Raw genomic sequence first — 24,558 nt, 5'->3', positions numbered from 1 at the left:
TTGCAGGCATATGCAACAACTATTCAGGCCATCTATAGTAAGAGCTAAAAAAAACAATTCATTAATTAAACAAACAAACAAACAAACAAACTGCATCAAGAACTAGGTCCAAAATATTTTTTGTTTAAAACAAAAATAGATTTAATGTATTCACATTAAACATACAATCATATAATCCATTCCAAGAAATGTACAGAACATAAAGGTTTTAAATATAAATTCATATGATGTAAAGGAAAAAAAGAGATAAGCAATAGAATGTATTTAAATAGCTAAAGAAATGCTTTGAAAATATAGGCGATATTTTTCCCAGTCAATGCCCCCCCGCCCCCAGGTCCCATTTTTAACAAGGGTCCTCCTGCAAAGAGCCAGGAAATTAACACATTAAATACCAACCTGCATCAACTGCTCTAAAACCATCACTAACATTGTTAGTAGAAGCTTTCACTTTAATCAAAGGCAACATGCTGCCGAAAGGCCCAAACCAAAGGGTTTTTTGCTAGATATGAAGAGTTTGCTTACCAAGGGGATATCCATTCAAAAATAACAAAGGGAGGCAATTAAATAGCAAACACTCTTAACTCTGTCCATTACCGGGACCATGCTCAGTCCCAAAATGTCACATTTTGGCAGCAAACTCATCATATTTCACTACCTCCGACATTGAATGGACTATAATAAAAATCAGCCTGTGGTTATCACAAGGCATAGTCTAAAAAAGACAGAAATGACATCAAATAAAATGAAACAAAATATAAAAACGAAAAAACATTAATACTCTTTATTTTCTTATCACAAGGCAAAACAGTCCTGCCGCTGCAGGTGAACACTGGCCAGCTTGTTAGACGTACCCAGAATATGTTGACTTCTTCTTAGCGAGTGCTGAATGTAACAGTGCACGGGTTGATATGGATCAACAAAGACTCCCAACAGAAAGTCTCGGAGTAGAGCTTTAATATCCAGGCACAGGTGCAGGACAGCTATCAGTGAAGTCTGCCTCTGGTTTTCTACAGTCAACATTTCTGTACAATGTCAGGCTACGGCTTAACAACTATGTCACTGATTTCAAGCAGTGTTGTTTACTTATTTATTTATTTTTCTACTGAAACCAGAGCAACACATAGTTATCAGCTTTACCACTGATGAAAAGAGATATTAATCTAAATGAATCAATACCTTCACTAGTAGAAAAGTCCTACATTTTTAACAGTTATTACATCCTAAAAAGACAGTTTTCTAGACCCATACACGACATGTTTCTAGGCAATATGTTTCCGGGACTCTGATATGGTGCTAGTCAGTGGAGGGATCTCACAGAAAGGCTACATACAGCTGGAGTAACTGCTCTGAGCTCTAGTGTGGTGAGACATTAGTCCTCTGCAGGATGTTACAGAACACTTGCACGGTGTTACTGGCACTTGTTTGGCACTAGTACATACAGAGGGGTCAGCACTACAACACTCTGGACTCAACAGTTATCGAAGACAGCATCCCCTGACGGAGTTTGCTCAAGTAGAGGTCGGTGGTCAGTTGGTCAGTGTAACATGTCAGGTAACATCTCTGCAGCTCTACATACAGCCGTCTCGAATGTCCCTCTCAAATGATTCAGCTGACAAACACACAAACTATTCCCTCAAAAATACAACATCCCCAAATTAGTTCTGGTCTGGTTGGTAATTTCTCTTGGTTAAACATAGGTCCATTTGCTAAGTGCTAAACATTCGCCATCCTATAAAATGCACTCTTTTGTATTATGATGCTTCGGCACCATCAGTGTATACAGCCTAGCAGGTCCAAAGCAATTTTTTTTCCTTTTTTTTTTAACAGTTAAAACACACAATGAACTGAAAATAAAGTTGGATCTTAGAAGTTGCTTTGGATGATTCCAAATCACATTTTAGGAAAAGAAAATGCACTTTAAGAAAATACATAAAGTCACACACAAACATTGATGCTTCCTTTATCTACGTAAAGGAGTTTCAAGGTGCTATTTGCTTGATTCAACACAAACCTAATAAACTAGGGCTACGGTTTGGTAATAAAATCCATCAAAGCTTCTTTAAAAAAAAAACAAAAAAAAAAACACATAGGTCATTTTTTGGAAACAAACAAAAACCAAGTGTCAAAAAGAGCAGAGTAGTTGAGTCGAGTCTTATTGAGGGGTTAGGCTCAACACGTTCCTGCTAACCCGTCACGATGGGTTGCTTTTAAACAGAGAATGTTAATACGTGAGCCTTTGAGGTGTTCAGAGCTTTTTTCTTCTTGGCTCCACTTCCATGTTAACAAGAGAGCATCCTGTGAGAGTAAAGGAAATATATTTCCTTTAATGTATAACTAGTCTTTCAAGTCCCACCTCCAAACAAATGAAATCTGTTGCGATGATAGCAGAGGCTGGACAAAGGTCCATATTTTTGATGCAAAACACATTAAATACTTATAAAGTAACAAGAAATAATATTTTCTCCTTTTACAAAATAAAAATAAAAATATCAGAATCCCATAGAATTCTAATGGGAAAAAAAATTCTGGGGAAAAACACATCCTTGTTCAGATACTGTGCTGTGGCATGAGTGATGAAGACTCAGCTGACAACACTGGGATCACAATGCAGTATGCATTATAAAGCTTTACAGTGGTCCAATATAAGGTATAGGGGGCATTCGAGTAGCCATATTTAACCATTTAGGTGACTGTTAATCCACCGACTGTCTGCAGCCTCATGACCTTTGCTAGTAATTCAATTTTAATGACGGCATGCAAGAGCAGCATGCTTTCAAAGAAACTAAATCTGCTTTGGACACTGTGCGTCATGCTATTGTCTGCCGGCAGCTGGACCACAGCAACAACACTGTGCCTGTGCCGGAACTTCATTGGACTCAGGTGCTTCCTCATGCTTTGCGGTTGATACTCCACCTGTTTCAGCACTATTTTAAACACAAGTTCTCCACCTGGGCCCAATAACCAGACCCGTTACTGAACACTTGGATACTGGTCATTGCAGAGGCACTCCAATTAGACACACCACTAGATGAAGCAATAGTTATGCATTATTCATTGTGTTATTCATGTACATACAGTCATAGTGGTGCCTCAAGTTGCGTTTAAATAACAGAGTGAAATCGGTGGAGAGATATCAGGATTCTACCACACATCCAACATTTTTAAAATTCAGCCATTCAACTGCTGTGTCTCTTTTTGTAGCACGCTCTTTTTAACATTACCCCTCATCTAGGATTTCTCTGCGTCTGCCGAATAAAATAGATCTTTGAAGTGTCACGATGAAACACATTAATGTTGCTCCAAAATGGAAAATTAGACGCAGAATCTCATGCAGCATTCATAACTAACGCAAATCCCACGCTATGACGCAGTAAAGGGATCATCGTTACTTCCTGGCTTGACCATCACATACTAGATAAAACATTCTACTTTTCAATACAACTTATTTATCTTATTTATACTCTATTTCTACCTTGCGGGTCTTGAATTTAATATTAAATTCAGTCCCGCCTTTTACCACCAAGCTTTATTCATTATTTGTTACAATGGTGATATTATTACCAGCTATTATACTTTGTATTCATTCTATTTCTGAACTAAAACTGTCTTTTTCGCCCTAAGTACAATCTCCCCTTCTTACAAGACTTTTTTGTATTAAAGCCAGGTAACCACTTACTGTTCACTTTAAACACGTGTAAAAGAATTACCTTTTGTGTTCTTCACATCTGGAAAAGTGCTCAGGCCATGAACCTGTAGATCTACCACGACATAGTTAGTATCATCTCAAGATAAACTGCCATATTACCACTGAGTCTATCTGATATTTTCACCTGAGTAGTACTTCCTTATGGTACGCAAAATAAATAGTTTCATAAAGCTTATAATAAGCCAAATTCCAGACCTTCACCTCGGACAGACATTTGGGCCTCATAAGGAACCCGGACCTCAAACCTTCAATGTCAACTTAACCATTGATGAAGCTGAAATTAAGGTCAGGCTCCCTCCAGTTACTAGATTTTAAAAAATAAATATGATCCAGTTAATGCTTGTTGCCAAAATGGAGGGAAGTGAGTTATTGGGCAGCTTGTCATGCGACTTCACTTTGTCAGATTTCTACGATGAAGACATTACTGAGAATTGATCGTCCGAGCTGAGATACAGCAAAAGAAATGTGAATTATCAGATCAGCTGCACATAACAAAACACAGCACTAGTTCTCACCAAGAACCAGCACTATAAAACTGACTCCATATTGTCGCACATCTCCTGGTCCTCCAGGTTGTATATGAACTTGGTCCTGTTGGCTGGGTTCTGCGTGATCTCCTTGCCCAGATTGTCCAGAGTCACATTGGAAGAGAAGAGTTCAGTTGGCGTGAGGTAGCCCTCGCCGTTCTTGATGTACTTCCTGTAGTTCTTCCTCAGACACTGCCACGTGGTGGTGTACAGCACGAAGGCTGACGACTTGAGCACGATGGCGATGCTGACGTACAGATGCCTGTAGGCCACGTTGTCGTACAGCATGCAGGCGCCTTTCTCGCCACACACGGTGCTCCAGAACAGACAGGTGGAGTCGATGCCCATGCCAAAGATCAGAGGGGGAGGGATGAAACCTGCAGCGTGAGGGGATTGGCGACAGACAGCAGGTCAGGGGGCCAAAAAGCAAACCCGATTGAGTTCACGTTGCCTCTATATCGGCACAGACAGAGTGGTGAAGTTTGATCTCAGCTAAGGTGACGTTAACGTCACAGAGGAGAACCACAAGGCAACACGGGGGAAAGCCAGGGGCACAAAAGACTGTGGCTGCCTTTGTAGGGCAGAAAAGAAACTTTTTTTCATGTTCAGAGATAGCAAGGTTTCACTGTAGATATGAAAGATCACCTACCTATCAACCTTAAGAGGAGGAAGAGAACTCCAAGGGCATAGGACTTCAGCTCGGGACTCACAGTTCTGAAAGCAGAGAGAGGCCATGATGAACACTTTGTGGATTTATTTCCAGTTAATCACTCAGTGTAGCATCTCTATTAATATTAGAATTGATTAAAACTCCCAAACTGGTGTTGGACATTTTTTTTTTAGTGGTAGTAACTTCGTAAGCAGCAGTGTGAGATTGTAGAAACAACACTGAAGGTCACCAAGCTGCAATGCAATGAATCTGGAGGTTAACGCTAATCAAGCATTTTGTTGAGTGTTGTGAGAATGAAACGAGCTGACCTTTCAACCAGTGAGCTTCATAGAAAACATGCCTTGTTCTGGTAAATGAGCAGTTGTCTTTTTGTGAAGCCATGAAAGATGAACAGCAGCATATCTACAGGGTAAATACTTGTCAAGGTACAAAGGGGGAGTTTCTGTGGTGTAAATAATCTCTACAACAACCAGTTGTCCACTTGTCCATCAAAACCCAAAAATATTTTTCGACCTTTCTTTAAATTTTGTGTTAAAATCAACAAACCAAATATCAAATAGCACATTTACCAGTTTCATTTTGTTTTATTTGATATTTTAAAGATATATGCGAGGTAGCATCAGTGTCTCATGAGCATTACAATGTGTCCTGAGGAAGATTAGCTCCATAATCACACTGTGTTTTGTCTTCGGTTTGTCTTCTATGCCTTATTGATGGTCTGTCACCTTGAGTTGAAATTAATTTGTCACTACTGTTTCATCATTATTGTACATAATACATAATAAAAATCATTTAATAGAAATTAAATCAACTCCCTTCAACACAAAGTAGAAATTATTTTTAAAAATATAAATTAAACCGTGGTGATAACAGAAGCAACCCAAGTGAAAGCGTTGCCCTCACCCACTAGTGTCAATAGCTCCCTCTTCTGGGCAGCCGATGTAGGTCTACTTGCCTGATAAGGATGATGACGGAGGGAGTCTGGGCCATGGCTCCAATCATGCTGCACACACAGATAACACACAGGAAGGTGAGGAAGGCCTCCTGACAGCCCGGACTGGGACATTTTCCCGGCAAAGCCACAGCCTCGTCGCTGTTGCTGGATATACACGCACAGCTGCTCAGGTTCTGGCAAAAAAAAAGAGAAAAAAAGACAGGGAATGACATTCAGTCTCGTTATCCTGCTGCGGTTACTTGAATCGAATCATCCACGTATGCGTCTGAGTGTGATGGCAGCCTTGATGCGCCCTGCGCCTTCACTCACTGGTTTGGTGCAGCCAGCAAAGCAGGCGGAGAGGTAGGTGACTCCGTTGGAGCCACAGACAGGACTCACTGATGCTGTGTAGCAGTTACAGTTACTGATGCACATGGGCTCAGGCCGCTGCCAAGACTGCAGTGTCCTAGGGAGGAAGTCAAAGGTCACGTTACAGGAAGAGAATATATTTGGTTCTCGCAAAGTGTTTGTCCTCATTGCTGCTTAGATCCACTCTTCCACGTGCTCCACTGTTGCTAACGAACTGAAAAACAGGAAAGATTTTACCCAAAATGTATCAGCGCCGTAAAAATGAATTTTAAGGAATTCTGTATTGATTATCAATTATTTTTTAATAGAGCATTTTGTTAATTATTAACTATTTATACTTACATAATTAGTCATTAATTAAGACTGATAATACCCTTTATCGTTAATTATAATTATTAGGAATTATGTATTCAAAAAGATCAGACTAAACAAGTTTCTGGCTTGTATTAAACAATGTAGGCATAAACATGTGTTTTACATTAAGGTTTGGGACAAAACTAAGGAGCAAAAAAACAAAACTGATAATCATGTGTCCTAATTGGAGGATTTATTATTATTCTATTGCCATTATTATTATAACCCATTATTATTGACAGTCAGACTTCCAGTTGTATCTACACTGACCGCAACCTTCAGGAAAGCAACTGAACTCAAAGCACGCTTCTCAAAGGCAAATATCCTGGATGGGAAAATACTGAACAGACTCCTCGATCGAGGGTGAATGTTTCCTGGCTTACTCGTTACTGTAGGCGACCGTGACCCCCGCTACAGGTCCGGTGTCACAGCCCAAGAAGAGAAACGAGACGTAGCAGGCTGTGGACACCAGGTTGACCAGCATGGCCATTCGGACGGCACCCAGAGCTGACAGGTTGAGCTTCTTCACCAGCAGGCCCCCGAGGAAGATTCCCAGACAGGCACAGGGGATGGCTGTCATGCCTGCACAGGAGCAGACAAAGGTGTTGCTCCAGCATCACTCCGAGGCACAGCACTCCAGCATTGTGTCCTTATCCATCAGTACTCTCTCTGTTTCCACTAAGCTCGCGTCCACTCTTTACATCAAGTCAGACCGGTGAGTACATTGCACCGTTGCTTTCACTGTCAGTGGTGAACGTTAACAGCATGAAGAGAAACTGCACAAAGACTTTTTGTTTGCAAAAACGGATTCGACAATACAAAAATGTATTTAAAAAATAAAATAATAATAATAATAATGCTTTTTTAATTTATTTTATTTTTCCTTAATTCTGCAATTACTAACCGTCTCAACTAAAATAGGAAATCATTGTTACAGGTGTCTTGATGGACCTACCTAGCAGCTGATTGGCTGAGGATGTGGTGAGGTTAAACTGCTGCTCCAGGTACTTTCCCAAGAAAGCAGCAAAACCAGCAACCACAGCGATCTCCATGCAGGCTGCCAGTGTGATGCAGCTAAACACTGGATTAGAGAGAAGGTGCCTGGTAACCCTGGGGATGACTGGGTTGGTGGAGAATATGCAGAGAAAAAACAAGAAATAGAAATAGAAACAGTTCAATGAATGAATATAACATTTCTATCTTGTTTATAAGGCATTTTACTTTATTTGCATTTTCCATTTGACTTTTATCTCACCTCTCAGGTGCTGACAGACTGAAAGTCCGCTGTTCATGTCGAAGCCGTGGATGGCTGATTTGGGTTTGGTTCCTTGGTACTCCATACTGAGGGAGGTAGGCAACATGGCCTGCTCACTCTCCGCTCCGACATCCATGTCCTGTTCGTCCAGCGCCTGGGGGAAACCAAACATGAAGAGGGCCGACAGGAAGAGTAAGGCACCGCAGAGGAGGAAGCCGCCCCACCACGCCCCAATCCAGCGAGGGTCATCTGGCGTGATGTCCAGCGTGGCTGGGGAAGAAAGAAAGAAAAGGTCGGCAAGTTGCAAGTAAAGTGGGTTGCAGGAAAAGTTGAATTTGGCAACAATAATCTATGTAATATCTTAAAATTCCATCATCATGAAAACAAAAGTGTCATTACCGTCTTTAAAAAAAAAAAAAGAGGCATTTGCAAATGTGTAAAATATTTGGACTCACTGGTGTCAATGAAGACAGCGTCAACGTAGACTTTGGTACAGACAGAGCCCAAGATGAAGCCACAGGCAGGGCCAAACACTAACGTTGAAAATAAAATTCCTGCAAGACAGACAAGAGAAAGGTCACCTAGAAGCTGACAACATTATATTGAGCCATTAATTACAATCATGTGAACTGAGGTACACACTGTTCCAGCGCACCTGCTGAGACCAGTTGTGGGGCATTCACTAAAACATGATGCTAATCAACGGTTGTATTTTCTCAGATATCCAGCAGAGGGAGGCATTACATCAGAACTGCTACCTGAGCACTGGTGCACACATCTGCTAACTAAACCCCGTCTAACCAGTGGCAGGCTGAATCTAACCCATTCTATTGTTTTTACACGTTTTCTATTTAAACATTTCATTTAAACAAAGACATATAGTATTTTATCTTTCCTTATGTTGATTTTTATTCACAGCATTTGCAAAATTGTAAATCTCGGCTTGTACGCGATCCTCCACGGTGTATGACTAAGATTGTCTTGCAGGGTTATAAACATAGGAGAGATGTTTATTTAACCCTCCCCCAATCCTCCCCCAATCCTCCTCCCTCTCCCTCCTTGCAATAAGAGAAAACTACTGGATTTGTCACAGAAATTGTCGGGCAGAAGCTGTGCAGGCGTGAGTATCTGCAACCCAGTTAACGGTGCTGGTGGCCTCTGTAACCGTAGACGTGAGCTCCATTAGGCTGACCGAGAGTGACCGAGCACAGAGAGAGAGAGAGAGAGAGGGAGAGAGAGAGAGAGAGAGAGAGAGAGAGAGAGAGAGAGAGCCGCTCGTCCTCTTCACTGAGGGATGCACTGATTGCTGCTGTTCGTCACTGCTGCTGGGTGAAAGATGGCTCCTCTTTTCCAATCAATGTCCAACCACAGTCGATATTGACCTGAGAGAATTGTTTCCATATTCATGATGAGAAAATTTAATTTACATAGTCAGCCGAGTGTGTCTCTGGATTTTGAATATACTTCATTAAGCGGCTGTGGCCAGGAGACTCGCTAGCGGGACTCGGGTCAATCTTGTACGTCCACTTGAAATTGAGAAACGAAAGACGTCCCGGACCTGCAGTTGATTCTGTCTTTCAAACGAACTCGTGAAAGCAAAAGTCTGAGGCCCGTGTTCAGTGAGCCTTTCGCTGGTTAAAAAGTTCTGACTGCAGGGAGACAGAGAAAGAGAGCTTGAAATTTGTGGTCAGTTGCACAATGTCATGGAATCCAAAAGGAAGGAATCTACTAACACTTGGAGGAGTATCACAGAAGACAGCTGGAGTTAATAATCTGACAACAATTTTCCTAGTGGGGAAAAAAAAGACCTTCACAACATCCAGCCAGCCCAGTAAACAAATGTGGGTGTGTCATCAAAGCTTTCTCTCAAAAGATGCTTATTACTTTCAATACACAGCATTCATACCATTTGCATGGTGGGAAAAAAAAAGTGTTTACTCATGAAAGCAGAAAGGTCCAGAATGCAAATGACCAGATGAAATCACCCCCCAGGAAGCGAGAGGCTCGTCTAAATCCAGGGCCGTACGAGTCATCCAGCGCAGTGGATCAAGTGTTATTGGATTGTAGAGCCAGTGCAACTGGGTCACTGGTGCTTATTGATGAGGCGACTGCTGCCACAGTAAAGTCAAGTGGCCGTGATGAATTCCAGAAGCTCCGATTCTGACACCACTGAAGACATGACGAGGCTTCATCGTCCAAATGGGTAAAATAGTGCAGCTGACCCAGTTTGAAACCTTGAAAAAAATTCATATACTGACACCTGGCGCACAGAAAAAACCCATTAAAAAGAACTCACTTAGAATGACAAAATCCAAATGAGACTCATATTAAAAAAAAAAAAAAAAAAAAAAAGTGGCTGCAAGCAATATCATACGCTCCACTGAATTGTGTCTCTGATACACTCGGACCAGAATTCGCCAACTCTTTGTCTGTAGTCATTTCGGCAGTGTCACTGCTGCCCGGTGCAGCAGGGGCTAGTGGAGGAGGGGCTGGGGGGGGGGGGCATCCTAGTCATGTGACAGAGGTGGTGCGGGGTTAAAGCGGCGCTGACTCAACAGCCAGCCAATGAGCAAGCTCCCCATCTCCAAGCGTGCCTTCGACAAGGATCAAATCACTGACAGGCAGTGGACAACGCCACCAATCCAGACAGCAGGGCTGCGATTCAAGGACGGCAGACAAACCCACACAAAGGCACACAGACACACAGCGCAGTGAATCAGTGGAAAATATTGGCTTGCGGTCACTTTTATCTGCTGTTCTCAAACACACCACAGCACCCCCACACACACACACACACACACACACACACACACACCCAACAACCAGCTTTTTAGTATTCCTGTGATAAGGTGAGGCCGCGGAGAGCGCATTAAAATGAAACAGCTGATGAAAACAGCAGCAACATCGGCTCCTCACACTGTGAGAAAGGAAACTGAGCTCGTCCTCCTCCACAGCCGCAGCTGCTGATCAGACTTTTGTCAGCCTTGTCCTTCCCCCCCGAACCCCCCCTCCCACCCCCGATACCCTGCGAGACGTGACATAACACTCGCGGTGCACAGGAGGCCAACGACTGCGGTAATGTTGGAAAAATTATGTGGAATTCATTATTTCAAAAATCAATGTGCGTGATTAAATGTTTAAAGGATCTGTTTAACCTCTGATTGCTCGTTAGAGGCAGACCGTAAATCCCTCTGGATTCATTGACTTTGCAATAATTACACTTCTGCCTCAGCATGCTCGCAGATGAAAGCTTCAGGTGCTGATTTACAGTGCAGCGGCCACGCCAAGAGTCTCACTGCAGTGTGCGGTTAGCCGGATGAGAACGAGGAGCGATAAGCTGGCGATCCTCTGAGAGAGAGAGACCATGGAGGTAACTGGCAGGAAACTGCACAGAACAAAGCAAGACGTTAGAGATAGAACAGATATTTGTGAACTTTGAACCAGCGTGCCTCACTTTTGTTAGGTTTGCATATTGTTGTTCCCTCACTTTTATGAAAAAAGTCGGTCATTTTACCTTTATCACATTTTTTATATGTAAAAACACCATTTATTTATCTACTACACGACCAGTCAAAAGTTTGGACACACACTTAATGTTTTTTCTTTCATTTTCATGACTGTTTACATTCTAGATTGTCACTCAAGGCATCAAAACTATGAATGAACACATATGGAACATGGATTAAACAAAAAGTGTGAAATAACTCCAACAAGTTTTATATTTTAGATGATCTGGAATAGCCACCCTTCATATAAAATATATGTAACCTAACATATTTAGGTATTCAACTTTTTTTTTCTTTTGCCACATTAATTCACATATCTTGATTATATATGTGATGTTTTCAGTATGTATCTACAGTGTGGAAAGTAGTTTGGACTACATCTGTGCAAAGAACAGACAGAATGAGAAGGTTCAGTTTGCAGGTCACGCCTTCTGTGTGAGGTTTGCATGCTTTCCGCCTGCCTGTGTGGGTTCTCTGCAGGTTCCCCACCATCCTCCCACATTCAAAGACAAGCATGGCAGCTTTAATTGGCTACTCTTGTCTGAGTGTGGGCGGGAATGCTTGTTTGTCGCTCCGTGTGATTGATATGCTAATACAGTGAGGGCTGGTCCAGGGTGCTCCCTGTCTTTGGCACGGGATCCAGCACCGACCCTCAACCCTGGGTGACAGGTGACAGACGGACAGATGATTGTTGTGATAAACGGGCGTGAAAAGCAATACTGCGTACACTGACGGACAGAGAGGAAACTATAGATTCCATTTCAGTGTTGGCTGTATTCCAGATTCCTTATTTGTCCCACACACATTCTCTCAGTCTTTAGCTACCAGATAAATGCTTACGTAGAGCAGACGCAACAAAGTGCAAATACTTTGTTGCTGTGCTTAGGAAGATTTTTCAGGTGTTTGTATCTATCTTTACTTGAGTGTTTCTTTTTCTGCCAGCTTTTTATTTTCACTCCCTACATTTGTACACAAATATCTGTACTTTCTACTCCTTACATTGGAAGAACACGCTTCCAATGTAAGGTCACTTTTGCGTTTGAAAGTGTTGAAAATACAAATTCTGTTAAAAGTGATTGACTTATTACTATTATAGTCGTTGTTTCTTTAAGTGGAGCTATTTGAACTAGTTAGATATAAAACTGGATTATATTTTGGAGTACGTTTGCCACCTGTGACGTAGAGAAACGCCGAGCTTTAGGTTGCTGTGCATCACTCTGCAGCTCGTCTGACCGGACAATTTTGACAGCTGACATTTCACCAAGAAACATGTACGAGTGACTCATTTCAAAATTTGCGAGTGGACAGGATGCAGTGACCTGCCAGCACTGCTGACTTCAACCCCACTGAGCTCTTGCATGATCAATGCCAGAGCAGCGTGTGAACAGGCTGGCTAGAGGCATGGGGGAGGGGCTTGGGGGGATGGCTGCTGTGACTGTGTATGTTTATGTATATAAGTGTATGGCTGTATGCGTATGCACACACTGCGCAGTAGTTAAATGAACAAATTGGTAAATTGCCAACTTCACCAAACAGCATCGTTTGAAGAAAGAAATAATCAAACACAGGTTCCCTGACTTTTGGTCCTAAATAACAATGGCATAAATAATCAAAATCAAGTTAGTCATGTTTAAATTGTCAAAACCCTGAACACATTTCACCATAAGCAAAATGACAGAACATGCCTGCATCCACCTTACGTGTCAGGCATTGTGTGACCACTAGGTATGTAAACAAGCATTCACTGATTTGTTCAACTTTGCATTTCTGAAAAAAATAAAATAAAAAGGCAAAATCTCATAATAAAGCATCCACTTAAGACAAAGATATGCTGACGTAAATATTTTCCTTTTGCTGCAAAAGCACCAAAGATTAAAAAAAAAAAAAAGAAAAAAAAATGAACTCTCTTGCGTTGCGTCCCAACCTGTTTTCAATAAAACAAAGGCGGGGGTCAGCCAGTAGGAGGCAGAGCTCCTTGGGCTGGTCACACTGCCAGTACATAAATTATTTCACGCTCACACCCCCATTATGGCACATTTCAATCATCAGCGCTCTGCGGCTTGGCAGAGGCGCTGGTGAGAGGTGCACACATAAAGCAAAGCAACCTGGGCTGCTCTGAGCAGCGTGTGCTGCTGAGTCACCACCCATACCTCCCTGCGCTGTCCTGTAGTGGAAGAATAATAACTCCACTGGAGTAAAAACATTTTGCTGCAGTAGACTCGCAGTCTCACAGCGCTTCATTACACGCATCAGAGCAATGAATAGAGGCTACGCGAAGCAGGAAGAGAGAGACGCTGAGCCAGCGGTTGCACTGCAGCCTTGTTTATGCTGTAGGATGCTGCACCTCGCAATCACTTACAGCATCCACCAGATGTCGAGACGAGATGTTAGACGCGAGCTCTCGCACTGTTCTGCGCAACTCGCTTGGTGCATTTTAATACTGACGCCCAATTTCCCGCCCGCTAACGCATGCTAATGATATTTAGCCGTCAGGAGAGTTGCTCAACGTCCCTTCAAATACAGAATCGCCGTCCCGTATTTGACAATGAAATGGTGCGTACCGTTTTGAGTCGAAAGTTGGCAACACTAGCCATCATGGTCTGATTTTGTGTTGGGAAAACACAAAATAAAGCTTCTTTTTTTTTTTTCACCCACACCAGCTGGACATTGAGAAGGAGGGAGGGATATCAGCAAACATTTGATAGATAACAACAAATACAAACAAAACAAATTGACTGCTTGTGCACTTCTCCTCAGCCATTCAGCAAAGTCCAATCAATGCAAGATCTTTGTCTTGTTTACCTATGGACCCCCAGGAAACTACACACTGTCTACTTTCTATTTGCACAGTCACACAGAGGTGGAAAACAGCGAAAGAGCAGAATGTGCTGCGCTCCCTTTCCACTAAAGAAACTGGGTCAAATGATGCAAGCTATTTGATCATGTACATCTTTATTTTTGAACATACACAAAATGTCATTTTCCCATGTCATTCCTCATATTAATACGCACACACATGCAGGAAAAGCAATGTTACCGCTATGAGGTGGCAGCTGAAATATCATAATTCCTTCATTTGTTTTACTAGTAAAAGTGAAGACTTGGCTTCCACCTTCAGCAAGAACACACTGCTAACTAAATGGGTGCTGCAGTCACAACCCTTTGAAAGGGACGGACAGAGTCTGGTCACTTCCCATCACTTTAGTGCTTGTGCTGCAGGGTGTCACTGCTGCATTAATGCGTAATCTTCTATTTCTGTATTTCTCTACAGTGCCAGCAGTCACAATCGTCTGATCTTCGGGGGGGCGGGGGGGTCTCAGTTTCCTCCTTCAAGTCTGCTGACTGATGCGTTGCTTTTTTCATCACTGGGAATTATTTTCTGGTTTGTTATCAAGTGCTCTCCGTTTATTCATGCAGCATTGATTTGCCAGGGGTGAAGATGTGACCGCAGCAATCGTCTGCTTTGCCTGTGAGACTGTCGAGAGCTGCTGTTAAATTTTAATTGTATGGTTAGATGTTTGCCAAACAACTAAAACTGCTGGTCTGTCAAACTAAATTATGCAAGGGGTCTCTTACAGTCTTATTATCACCAAGCATGTGTGTACTGTATATATACACAAGGGCCTTTTTTTTTTCTTCTGCATTGAATCAGATCAAGAGTCACCCAGTTTAAATGATAAACAAAATAAATCACAGACAAATTGCCAAATCACTCTATTTGGTGAGTCTTTTTAAAGGTGGATTGCTACAGACACTAATGCCGGCTTGAGCATGAGCGATCACATTTCCAACGGCTATGAGTTGAGGTCATTTGAGTATTGCTGGTACTTTAAACAGGCTAAACACCTGTGTTAAATCAATAAAAGCAGACTTTTAACTCCCCAATTAAATAATAAAAGAAGTTCAGAACCATCCTAATGAGACTAGACTTTTAACCACATGTTCACAGCCGGTTGTTGTAATTGTGCTCTGCAAACAACAAACCAACACGTCCTATAAGCAGTATCTGGTGTAGCTAGCGCCACCACAGGACCATCACTGTGTCTGGACATACGTAATGTTGCAATCATGAAGCTTCTGTGCTTTTGTACGGTCCCCCCCCCCCCCCCCACCCCAGTAAATTACAATTTCAGCTACCATTTCCATGTCCCCATGCTACGTTATCATGAGCATCTTGTGGTGTCCATTCACCACTGTGTCAACAGTTCTGAAAGGTTGGAACAAGAGGAGACTCACATGTACCAACATCACTTGGCCAGTAAACAAGAGGCCGGAGGACCAAACACACCACACACACACACACACACACACACACACACACACACACACACACACACACACACACACACACACACACACACACACACACACTTTCTACTGTAGAACTAAAAGTACAAGAAGTACAGAAGTATAAGAATTATAATCAGTGTTGCTTTATACCTCATACATTTTTTACTTGTTTTACTTTATTTGTTCCTGTTTTTGAAATGCAGATTAATACATGTATTTTTTTCAATAGTTGCATGAATAAAATAAAGGCTTGTAATATGACAATATTGAATGAATAGCTGCTCTAATGGGCTATTGCAGCAGACCTAGGTAAAGAAGGTCAGCCTCACAGTATTAGTCATAAAATGAGTGAATGTCATGAAGAAGCAAAGCCACACTCAATCTAAAACACCCAGCATCTGTTCTGGGCTGCACTCAGGACACACGGAGGGGCTCATTGGCTACTGGGCTCTCCTTGTTTGGCCTCCTCTCTGTCCTCCTTCCTCCTTCCACCCATCCCTCATCTCCAGCACTGTGAGCGCTGCTGGCAAAGACTGTACAGATCAAAGCGTGAACAGAACAAACCGCAGGCCCCCAATACCCTGCGAGAGATCCACACCGAAAAACACAAGTGGGGACAACGTGAGCAGCAGAGGAGGTCTGCAAGTGCACCTAACATTTCAGGTTAGGTTTAACATTAGGCTACCTACATTTAAAACAACAACAATATTGGTGAACGTTGATATATTTCAGAGATCCAAGCAGAGATTTAAAAAAAAAAATCTATATGGAACGTTTCACGTCTATCCATTTTTTTTTTTTTTTTTTTTTGGAACGTGCTCTGTCTGTCTGTCTGTCTGTGTGTAAACCAGATGGAACGACTCACAGGTCGCTAAGCGTTAAGGAAGCAGGAAGATACCGGAGCCACTGTGTCTGTACTGTTGCCTTGGTAACTTTGGCAGACTGGCTGTAACGTGTGTTATGTCGACCTCCTGGTTTCTGCTAGTATAACCTCAGCCCTCTGCTGCTGAGGTTGGGAGGAAGAGGGGATCTACATTGCCAACACATCAGACGAGTGACGACTTGCTCCTAGTGAGTGAACACGGCATCTAACCCAGAGGCACGTTTTTTTTTTTGTTGTTGTTTGTTTGATTTTTTGGCTCAGCAGAAACACACAGATTCAAACAAATAAGAAGTTTGAACCAGGGGACTTTTCAAATGTGAATATGAAAATGAAAAGCTGAGGCATTTGAAAATGAAAATGTCTTATTTGACCCCCCCCCCAAAATAATCAAAATGCATGTCTGATGCTGCTGAGACCGAGGAGTGAACCTGCTCTGCTGCTGTTCTTCCTGTTTCTCTAAGACTGAATCTCGAACCTCCAGCCCTGTGGTGGCACATTGCAGGCTGGCCAAGGAAGATGATTAATACGCATTAGAAGCCAACAGAAGCATTAAAAGATCAAAAAAAAAATTTAGCTGTGACAACAAAAAAATGACTAACTTATTTACTAATATTCGCAAAAGAGAAAAATAGAGAAATATTGAATTGTAGTACTGTTTCATATTATAAACCACATAGTGGAAAAATTGTTTAGTGAATATTAGATGCATGGAATTACGGTATGTCACTCTGCTAAATGGCTTCTTAATCGATCTGCAGTGTGGTTAAATGGACTCCGTCCACTTCCTGTTTCCTGCATTACAGTTAATGGGCAGAATCTAATTTAGGAAACAGTGGCAGTGATGGCCACTAACATCAGGGTTCTTACATAAGCATGTTCTTCAGAAGTGTGATAGAGCTTCTGTTGTGTCAGTTTCACAATGTTGAAGACCTGCATTAGATCCTTAAACCATCTTGGTATAATGGAGGGGGAAAAACCCTGGCACAATGCTGCAAAACGTTTTCAGTTGTGTGGTGACCACATCACTAGCAACACTCTCCATAGAGCAATGATAATGCTGTAATGGTCAAGTATTTAGTTAGGGCTGGAGGGATTGATTTAAATTAAAGCAGAACTAAAACATCAAACAAGCTGTCACTGCATTTTGTTTGATGTTTTTCATCAGTTCAAAAATTCGTAAAGAATTTGACTAATCATTTTGAAAAGTAAAGATGTTCTTAGTTTGCCATATATTACAATAACGAGCCTTTACTTGAGTTAATCATTTGTCCCTGATTAAACTTACGTCCATATTTCAGAGACGCCAATTAAGAAAATCTAATGTAGATTTGTGGATTCTCTGATTGCACTGATCACATTATGCCACCAGTTTCTGTTTCTCATTACTTCCAGAGAACTGGAGTTCATTTAGCTTTGATTATCTTACATTTAGTGGTTGCCTAAAGGTTTGTGAGGCGAACACACACACACACACACACACACACACACACACACACAGGGTTTCATTCCATTCAAATTCCCCAACAGTCAGCAGTAATGTGTTTAAGGAAGAGGGGAGGGGAAAGCTACTGTCTGTTTGAAATCAGTGGGGTGCCCTTGAGCAAGGCAGGCTGCTCCAGCGAGGCAGCTCAGTGTAATGATGGACTTATCTGTTATGTGACTGCACAAATGTTATGGGATCTTTCAGAAACCTTTTTCTGTGGGTTTGGTCAAGAGGTTCTCTGACATTCTGACACAGTATTTATATAAAGCTCATTACAATTACCTGTTAGGGTTACTAAGCTTTGACAAACACTGAATTTTCATTGGTTAACAATTGTCAACACGGATGCTATTAATCAATGGCTTGTCTTAAAATTCAACAGTAGGTAGCTTTGTGGCCGTCAGCTTTGCATTTTTTCCCATTGAGGGGCGCTCATCGCTTCTTACCTATGTACAGTGAGGAGTCCTTTCGGTGGACGTGGTCATCGATGTAGGACACTCCCAGAGGCTGAACTGGCGTGGCTCCGATGCCCAGCAGAACCTGGGCTCCAATCAGCAGCAGGTACATCATGTTGGTGTTTGCCCTGTTACCGCATCTGAAGCCAGAGTCTCGGTTTTCCGGCCTGGAGTTGTTGGAGCAGATGTCTCTGCCGTCCTCAGCGTGCCACGAGTCGCCGGCCTCGTACTCGTACTGGTGAGTGAGGAACTCGGGCAGGGCCGAGAGCAGCGCCCCCAGTGCCATGACGATGCCACCGCAGCCAATCAGCCGCGGCCTGTGGGCCTTGGCACCGAAGTAGCTGACGAACAGGATGAGGGCCAGGTTGCCGATCTCAAAGCTGCTGGCGATGACGCCCACATCAGCACTCTGGAGGTTGAAGCGTCTCTCCAGAGTGGTCAGAACACTTACCTGTCAAACAAATAGAAATCAGGTGACACATGACATCACAGCAAACCCCTTCCCAGCAGTCTACTCTTGGGTGCACATCCAGCACTAATCCAGCAGTTAGCAGTGCACAGTTTCAGTGATTTTACTTCAAAAAAGAGATTCAACCCATCGGCGAAAGAAGTTTCCCTGAAATAATAATGAGGACGAATGGCTTCAGGTGCTACTCAGTGAAGCAGCCATCTGCTGCTTGGGCCAACAACAGCCACCTGTTCATGACAAACAGGAGCTGAGCTGCTCTAGTGGACAGGTTGCCTCCTCTTCCTCATCCACGTGAAAAACAGGCCTGAGGCGAAAATGATGTCCAGCGGAGAGAGAGAGAGATACACCAGTGTGATGCCTCGGGCAAGATACCTCATGCTCCTGCTTACACTTTCTGAGGGACACAAACACGTAATCGCAGGGTTTGAGTCCAACGGGGGATTAAAAGTGGTGAAATTAATTATATACGAAATAAAATAGATTTATTTGACATAATATTTACTTAAATGTCTCATTAATTAATTCAAATTACAATTTAATACATACATTATGTGTTAAATTATTAAAGTACCAATTGATTTAAAGTAAAAAATATGTAGCATTTTTTTCACTAATTGAGCCATTATATCAATTTAACACTGAGACCAGCAAGAGTGAGTTTTTAGTGGTTGCTGGTGGTCGCAGTTTATTTTTTGGTTTTAACAGATAAACTAAACTAATGTAGAGGTGAAAGAGTACCAAGCAGCATTTCCAAAGATGTTCACAAGCTCTGTATTAATCCAATATCTGGAATCAATCTGCAGGGTGACCAATCAGGAGCTAGGATCCGCCCACCAAAAATGATAGGCAAGGTTGACAGAAGTCATATGGCTCTGGTCAAGAGCTTCATAGCCTTGACCATGGCCGGCCTTCCTGAGATAATTGTGTAATAACACGCTGGAGGAAATGGAAATTATTGACACAAAGCGTAATACCTCTAATTTCCTGATTCCTGTGAGGCCATCTTGGTCAAAATGCAATTATTGTTTATGAATCATATGTCAATATGGTGAAAGGTTCTGAGAGGGTTGGGGAGGTAATGACTTAGACATCTTTTAATGTCCTAAAAACCTGGAACTGCTGCCGCAGACCTCATAAGAGGAAAGGGATAAGAATAAAACAAATAAAGGTGTAGTTGTAATTCTGAACAGCCGTTGCGTCTCAAATGGCACAAACAGTCTGAGAGGAGAGCGGTGTCTCCAGTCTGTTGTTCAATTTTTGTACATTATTGTGAGTCACTAATCCACTTCTGTCATCACTCAGTGCAGATTATGACTGACAGACAGTCGGCAACAATTGAATAGCAAAGAAAGATGTTTTTGAGACTGATCCAGCCAGAATGGACCTGATCTTTAACAGTTGTTGCTTAAGGGACTGAAATGGCTCAGAACCGCAGATTGGAGAGGCCGGGCAGCACTATAGACTGCAGCAGACTGTCTGACCACAAGGTTCATTTTTAGGTTGGTCAAGATTAAACACACTTGTGTACATTTGTGACCTGAGAACACACACTGGCTTTGGTGATGCCTCCCGCCAAGCTGCAACCAAAGCTGAAGAACTGACTACGTCCTTGAGTCCATCAGCCTGAGGTGCCTGATCAATGGAAGCCAGTCGGCAACAGCTCAACTTCCACAAAGATCAGAATCAACACGCTGACCTTTATATCGTACAGCGTTTATCGTCTTTGAACGTGTCTCCACCTCAAGAGTGTCCTCACTTTGCCATGGCGGACGCTCTGCACCTTACATGCAATCATTTAAAGTACTGCGCTGACAGCTATCGGGCATTGATTTTAATTAGGCAAGAGTGCCATCCTTTATATTTGTGCTGATTTACAATTCGTGCTCATGTCCCCCCCTGCTGATGGACACATACAAATATATCAGGAGCTGCTGTGGAGTGGTTATGGCTACCCATTACTACGTCTGCACAGATCCATTACATCAATGAGGTTGTTTTTGTTTTTTTTGTTTTTTTATACAAGTTATGTTTTGGTGTATGGTTCATTTTTGTATGAGCAATAATGCATGAAATGTCCCATCCTTTATATATCCCAACTATTTTCCCCCAATTTAAAATATTCTCTTTGATCTGTATGTTGACAACAGTTTGACCTTCTGGGGTGCTGCGACGAGACTTCTGTCAGCAACACTGTTTATTCCCTGAAGAGACAATATGTCGCCGCTTCTCCTTTGGTGATCACAATCACACCGGGCCTATAAATCCTCCCGTTTCACCGGCGGAGGGACACCGGTACAGAGTGCAGCACGGCCGGCTGCACGGATGGAGCCCCTGACCAGCGTTTCGTAACCTGCTCTCAAACGCACCTCCAGTAACGCGCACATAGAATTCTCCAGCAGCAGCGTGGAGCCTGCAGCCGCTGTGACGCGCGGATGGTGCATCGCGCACATCAAGTCATCAGTCAGCGTCGCGCACTTGCTGGAGGCTGCGGTTGCGCTAAAGGTGCTCGGAATAACGTATTTGTTCGCTGCATCGCGTCCCTCCTGCTCCTCCTCCTCATCATCATCATCACTCACTCACTGTCCAGCCGAGAGCCGAAGGGTGCAAGACCTCTCCACCCCCTCCCCATCCCCCACCTTCTCCCCCCGCCCCCCCCAAGAAAATGTACACCGGAGAGGTCGAGGCTCCTGCTCGGGCCGAACAACTCACCAGATAGGCGCCCACGGTGCCCTGTGCCAGCATGAGCGCACATTCCGACACCAGAAAGATCTTGATGTTGGAGAAACACGAGGTCTTCTTCTGGCTGTCGTCCTGCTCCGGGTCGTCGGTGCCGCTCCGCTCGGTGCAGATCTGGCTTTTCACCTGCATCCTGCGGGCTCAGGCTCCGGTCGGCTTGGACGGCATGAAACTGAGGGGGTCCGGTCCGGAGGAGACCATTTGCTTTTGTTGGAATTAACGAGCTGCGCCAAAATAAAGGTGTAGGGGTGGGTGTGGGGGGTAGGACAGGATGCAGATCTCTTGGTCAGTAGCCCGCCTCTCGCCCTGAAGGCTGCTGTCCACTCAGCATCCTGCGCAGTCCGTCTGCGACCTCTCCTCTCGTCTCCCGTCCAGCCGGTGCACTAGGCGGCTACATCACATTCAAATACGACGCAGGCTGCGCATGTGGCTGTGTGTGCGTGTGTGCGTGTGTGCGCGTGTGACGGTCCCGGTAGCTTCCCGGTGGAGGGCTGACTACTAGACGCGGTTACATCCGGGATGTTGCATCCTTACCCAGCACCGGCATCGACTGCATACGCGGTGTTTTTCTCTGTTTTCTCGCTGTCAGCCCGCTCGGTTCCGAGCCGCAACTGTGCGTCCTTCAGCCGGTGAACGCGCTGCTCCTCGCCCCGCCCCCTCCCGTCCAACTGCGCGTGTATGTGCGATGGCGCGCGCGCCTTTGGCTATTTTGCCCCATCAATATTGTGTGCAGACCTGCAGGTATATGTTGTTTTATTTTTACGGGGGGTATTTTTTTTTTATTATCTAAAAATACGAAGTGACACGGCACACCAGCAGCGTCACATGATCGCAACGGAGGTCTTGAACGCCTCTGTGGATGACAAAGTGATCGGAAGTACCTTATGTCGTCTTTCCGTTACTCGGAGTGTGACGTAACCCCCCAATTAAATTGGAGTGTACAGGAAATTTGTCGCATGAATTCGCCTCCATGCGCAGTTGCCATTTCAAAATTTCACAAATCAGTCAGTCAACACCGATGCCGTAACATTTCTCCGAGATTTACCCCTCATTTCATTGGGCTGCTGGTCCGTTCACTTCTCTTCTGCCCCTGAGCCAAATAACCTGTTGAATAATTCTGGGTAGTGCATATAAATATATGGCTGTACACTGACAATTGGCTCCTGTTCCCAGGTGACTAAATATTGTGGTCTTTGTTGATATTTGTCCTCTGGTTTAACCTCCTCTTGCATGACTTCGCTGTTTGTCTCCAGCATTACCTGCACTTGACCAGGTGATGTCGCAGTTGGACACAGTCGCCTCTGTCTTCCCCTCCTCAGTGATCCTGGACAGGAACAGACTAGACGACAGCAGGGGCAAGCACGGACTCAGTTTAACAGCCAGAAATGTTTAGAATCATCTCATTAAAGATGATGTTATGTTAAACTACAGATAACGGCAGAACCATAATCTAATTTCTAACGATGACTCTCCTATTCTGACACATAAAGTATATAGTATAGGTTTCAGGATGAGATCTAGAGGAGTTCCATTTTACTTTAACAGGCTTCAACTTTGATTTAAGTTGTGGATGGAACTTCTTAATTGGTTACAATTTATGAACAAATTTCTGCTCTGCATTTTACAATCTGGTGTAAATATAACTTCTGCGATCCTGTCCTGCCTGCTGTTGCATAAAAACTCAGGAAAAACCAGGTGTGAAGAGTGTGGATTTATCCTGGAAAAACAAAATTGGGACACAAACCATAGCTCATTTGGAAGTCACTTCCTGGAATGTGAGCTTTCTCTGTACTAATAAAGTTGGTGATCGTAAAGTCAATAGTTAAGTCAATAGTTTTAAAGTCCATAGTTTTTGTTGGGCCACTCAAAAATCCAAATAATAACTATATATATATATATATTCCTTATAAAACATTAATTTAAGATTAGTGAAAAAAAAAACAAAACTACATGACAAAACTTTAGATAATAGAAGGATAACCTCTACCCTCTAAAGCTATTTTTTTTATGTAATGCAAAATGCATGACAGCTTGAACAATACACAATCCTCCAAATTCATCATCAAGCGGTGAAGAAAATCTAAAACACACAATGTTGATTATAATTTCATCACATATTGGAAACTGTGACACAAGAACTGCATTCAATGCACGTGAGGGAGACATTCCTGAAATTGTGCGCCGTCGACCTGGCTAACATGAGAGCAGCACCTGTGGAGGACGCCATCAGGTGAGTGAGGAGTGCTCTCTGGGAGATCTAAGGGGTTAAACAAGAGCCAAAGAGCCTGTTGGCTGCTTCTCAAGCGACAAGCAGCTTCAGGCGCTACTGGTCGCGGCTCACAGCAGCTGAAAGAGAAGGCTGTCTCCGCCGCCGCCCCCCGCCCTCCCTCCTGTGTCTCTGTCTCCATATAATTACACCATGGCTGACAGACATGGTGCTTAAAGTAACAAAACAAAGACAGGCTGGAAAACAGCGCCTCTCTTATTCGCTGAGATGGCGAGCTTTGGGTAAGCACATTTTTGAGTTCTACTCAAATAGTTTAGTGGAGACACCTAAGAAGTTATGTCCCTATAAACCAGAAAGGTGACAGCCAGGCGCCCTCGGACTCAGTTCCACATATGAATACAAACCAGAAATGTAACCGCAACTAAACTACTGAGTCATACAAACAAATGAGTCATTCAGTTTCAACTCAGACGACCTGCTGGTTGAATACCTCAAATTTCATTAATAAAACTGAAAGAAAAATTTTATGATCATGTGTGATTGCATGTGTATACAGTTAGAATGGGGTCTTTTCTGTACAAGCGGAGTTTGTGCTGTTGAGGCGGCTGAGGAATAAGAGTTCTAATAGAGGAAAGAGAAGAATGAAGTGCAACTGAACAATCACACATTACAAAAGAGAAAAACTTTGACTGGT

At 43.1% G+C, this 24,558-nt stretch overlaps 1 protein-coding gene across 1 annotated transcript; it reads right to left on the bottom strand.

The window, feature by feature from the left end:
• Positions 1-117: 117 nt before the first annotated feature.
• slco3a1b (solute carrier organic anion transporter family member 3A1b) lies at positions 118-22,351 on the bottom strand. Its single transcript, XM_076048896.1, has 10 exons — positions 21,611-22,351; positions 18,424-18,883; positions 8,271-8,369; positions 7,816-8,085; positions 7,516-7,680; positions 6,944-7,142; positions 6,168-6,303; positions 5,859-6,031; positions 4,883-4,947; positions 118-4,610 (listed from the first exon to the last, which is right to left on the bottom strand). The coding sequence occupies exons 1-10, from the start codon at positions 21,767-21,769 to the stop codon at positions 4,234-4,236; spliced, it is 2,103 nt and encodes a 700-aa protein (XP_075905011.1). The 5' UTR covers positions 21,770-22,351; the 3' UTR covers positions 118-4,233.
• Positions 22,352-24,558: the final 2,207 nt, after the last annotated feature.

This window comes from Nelusetta ayraudi, unplaced genomic scaffold, assembly GCF_046127955.1.
Source record: "Nelusetta ayraudi isolate G7.1 ecotype Tasmania unplaced genomic scaffold, CSIRO-AGI_Nayr_v1 ptg000005l, whole genome shotgun sequence".
NCBI lineage: Eukaryota > Metazoa > Chordata > Actinopteri > Tetraodontiformes > Monacanthidae > Nelusetta > Nelusetta ayraudi.
The sequence above is the reverse complement of the archived record's forward strand: the minus strand, read 5'-3'. Positions and strand labels throughout refer to the sequence as shown.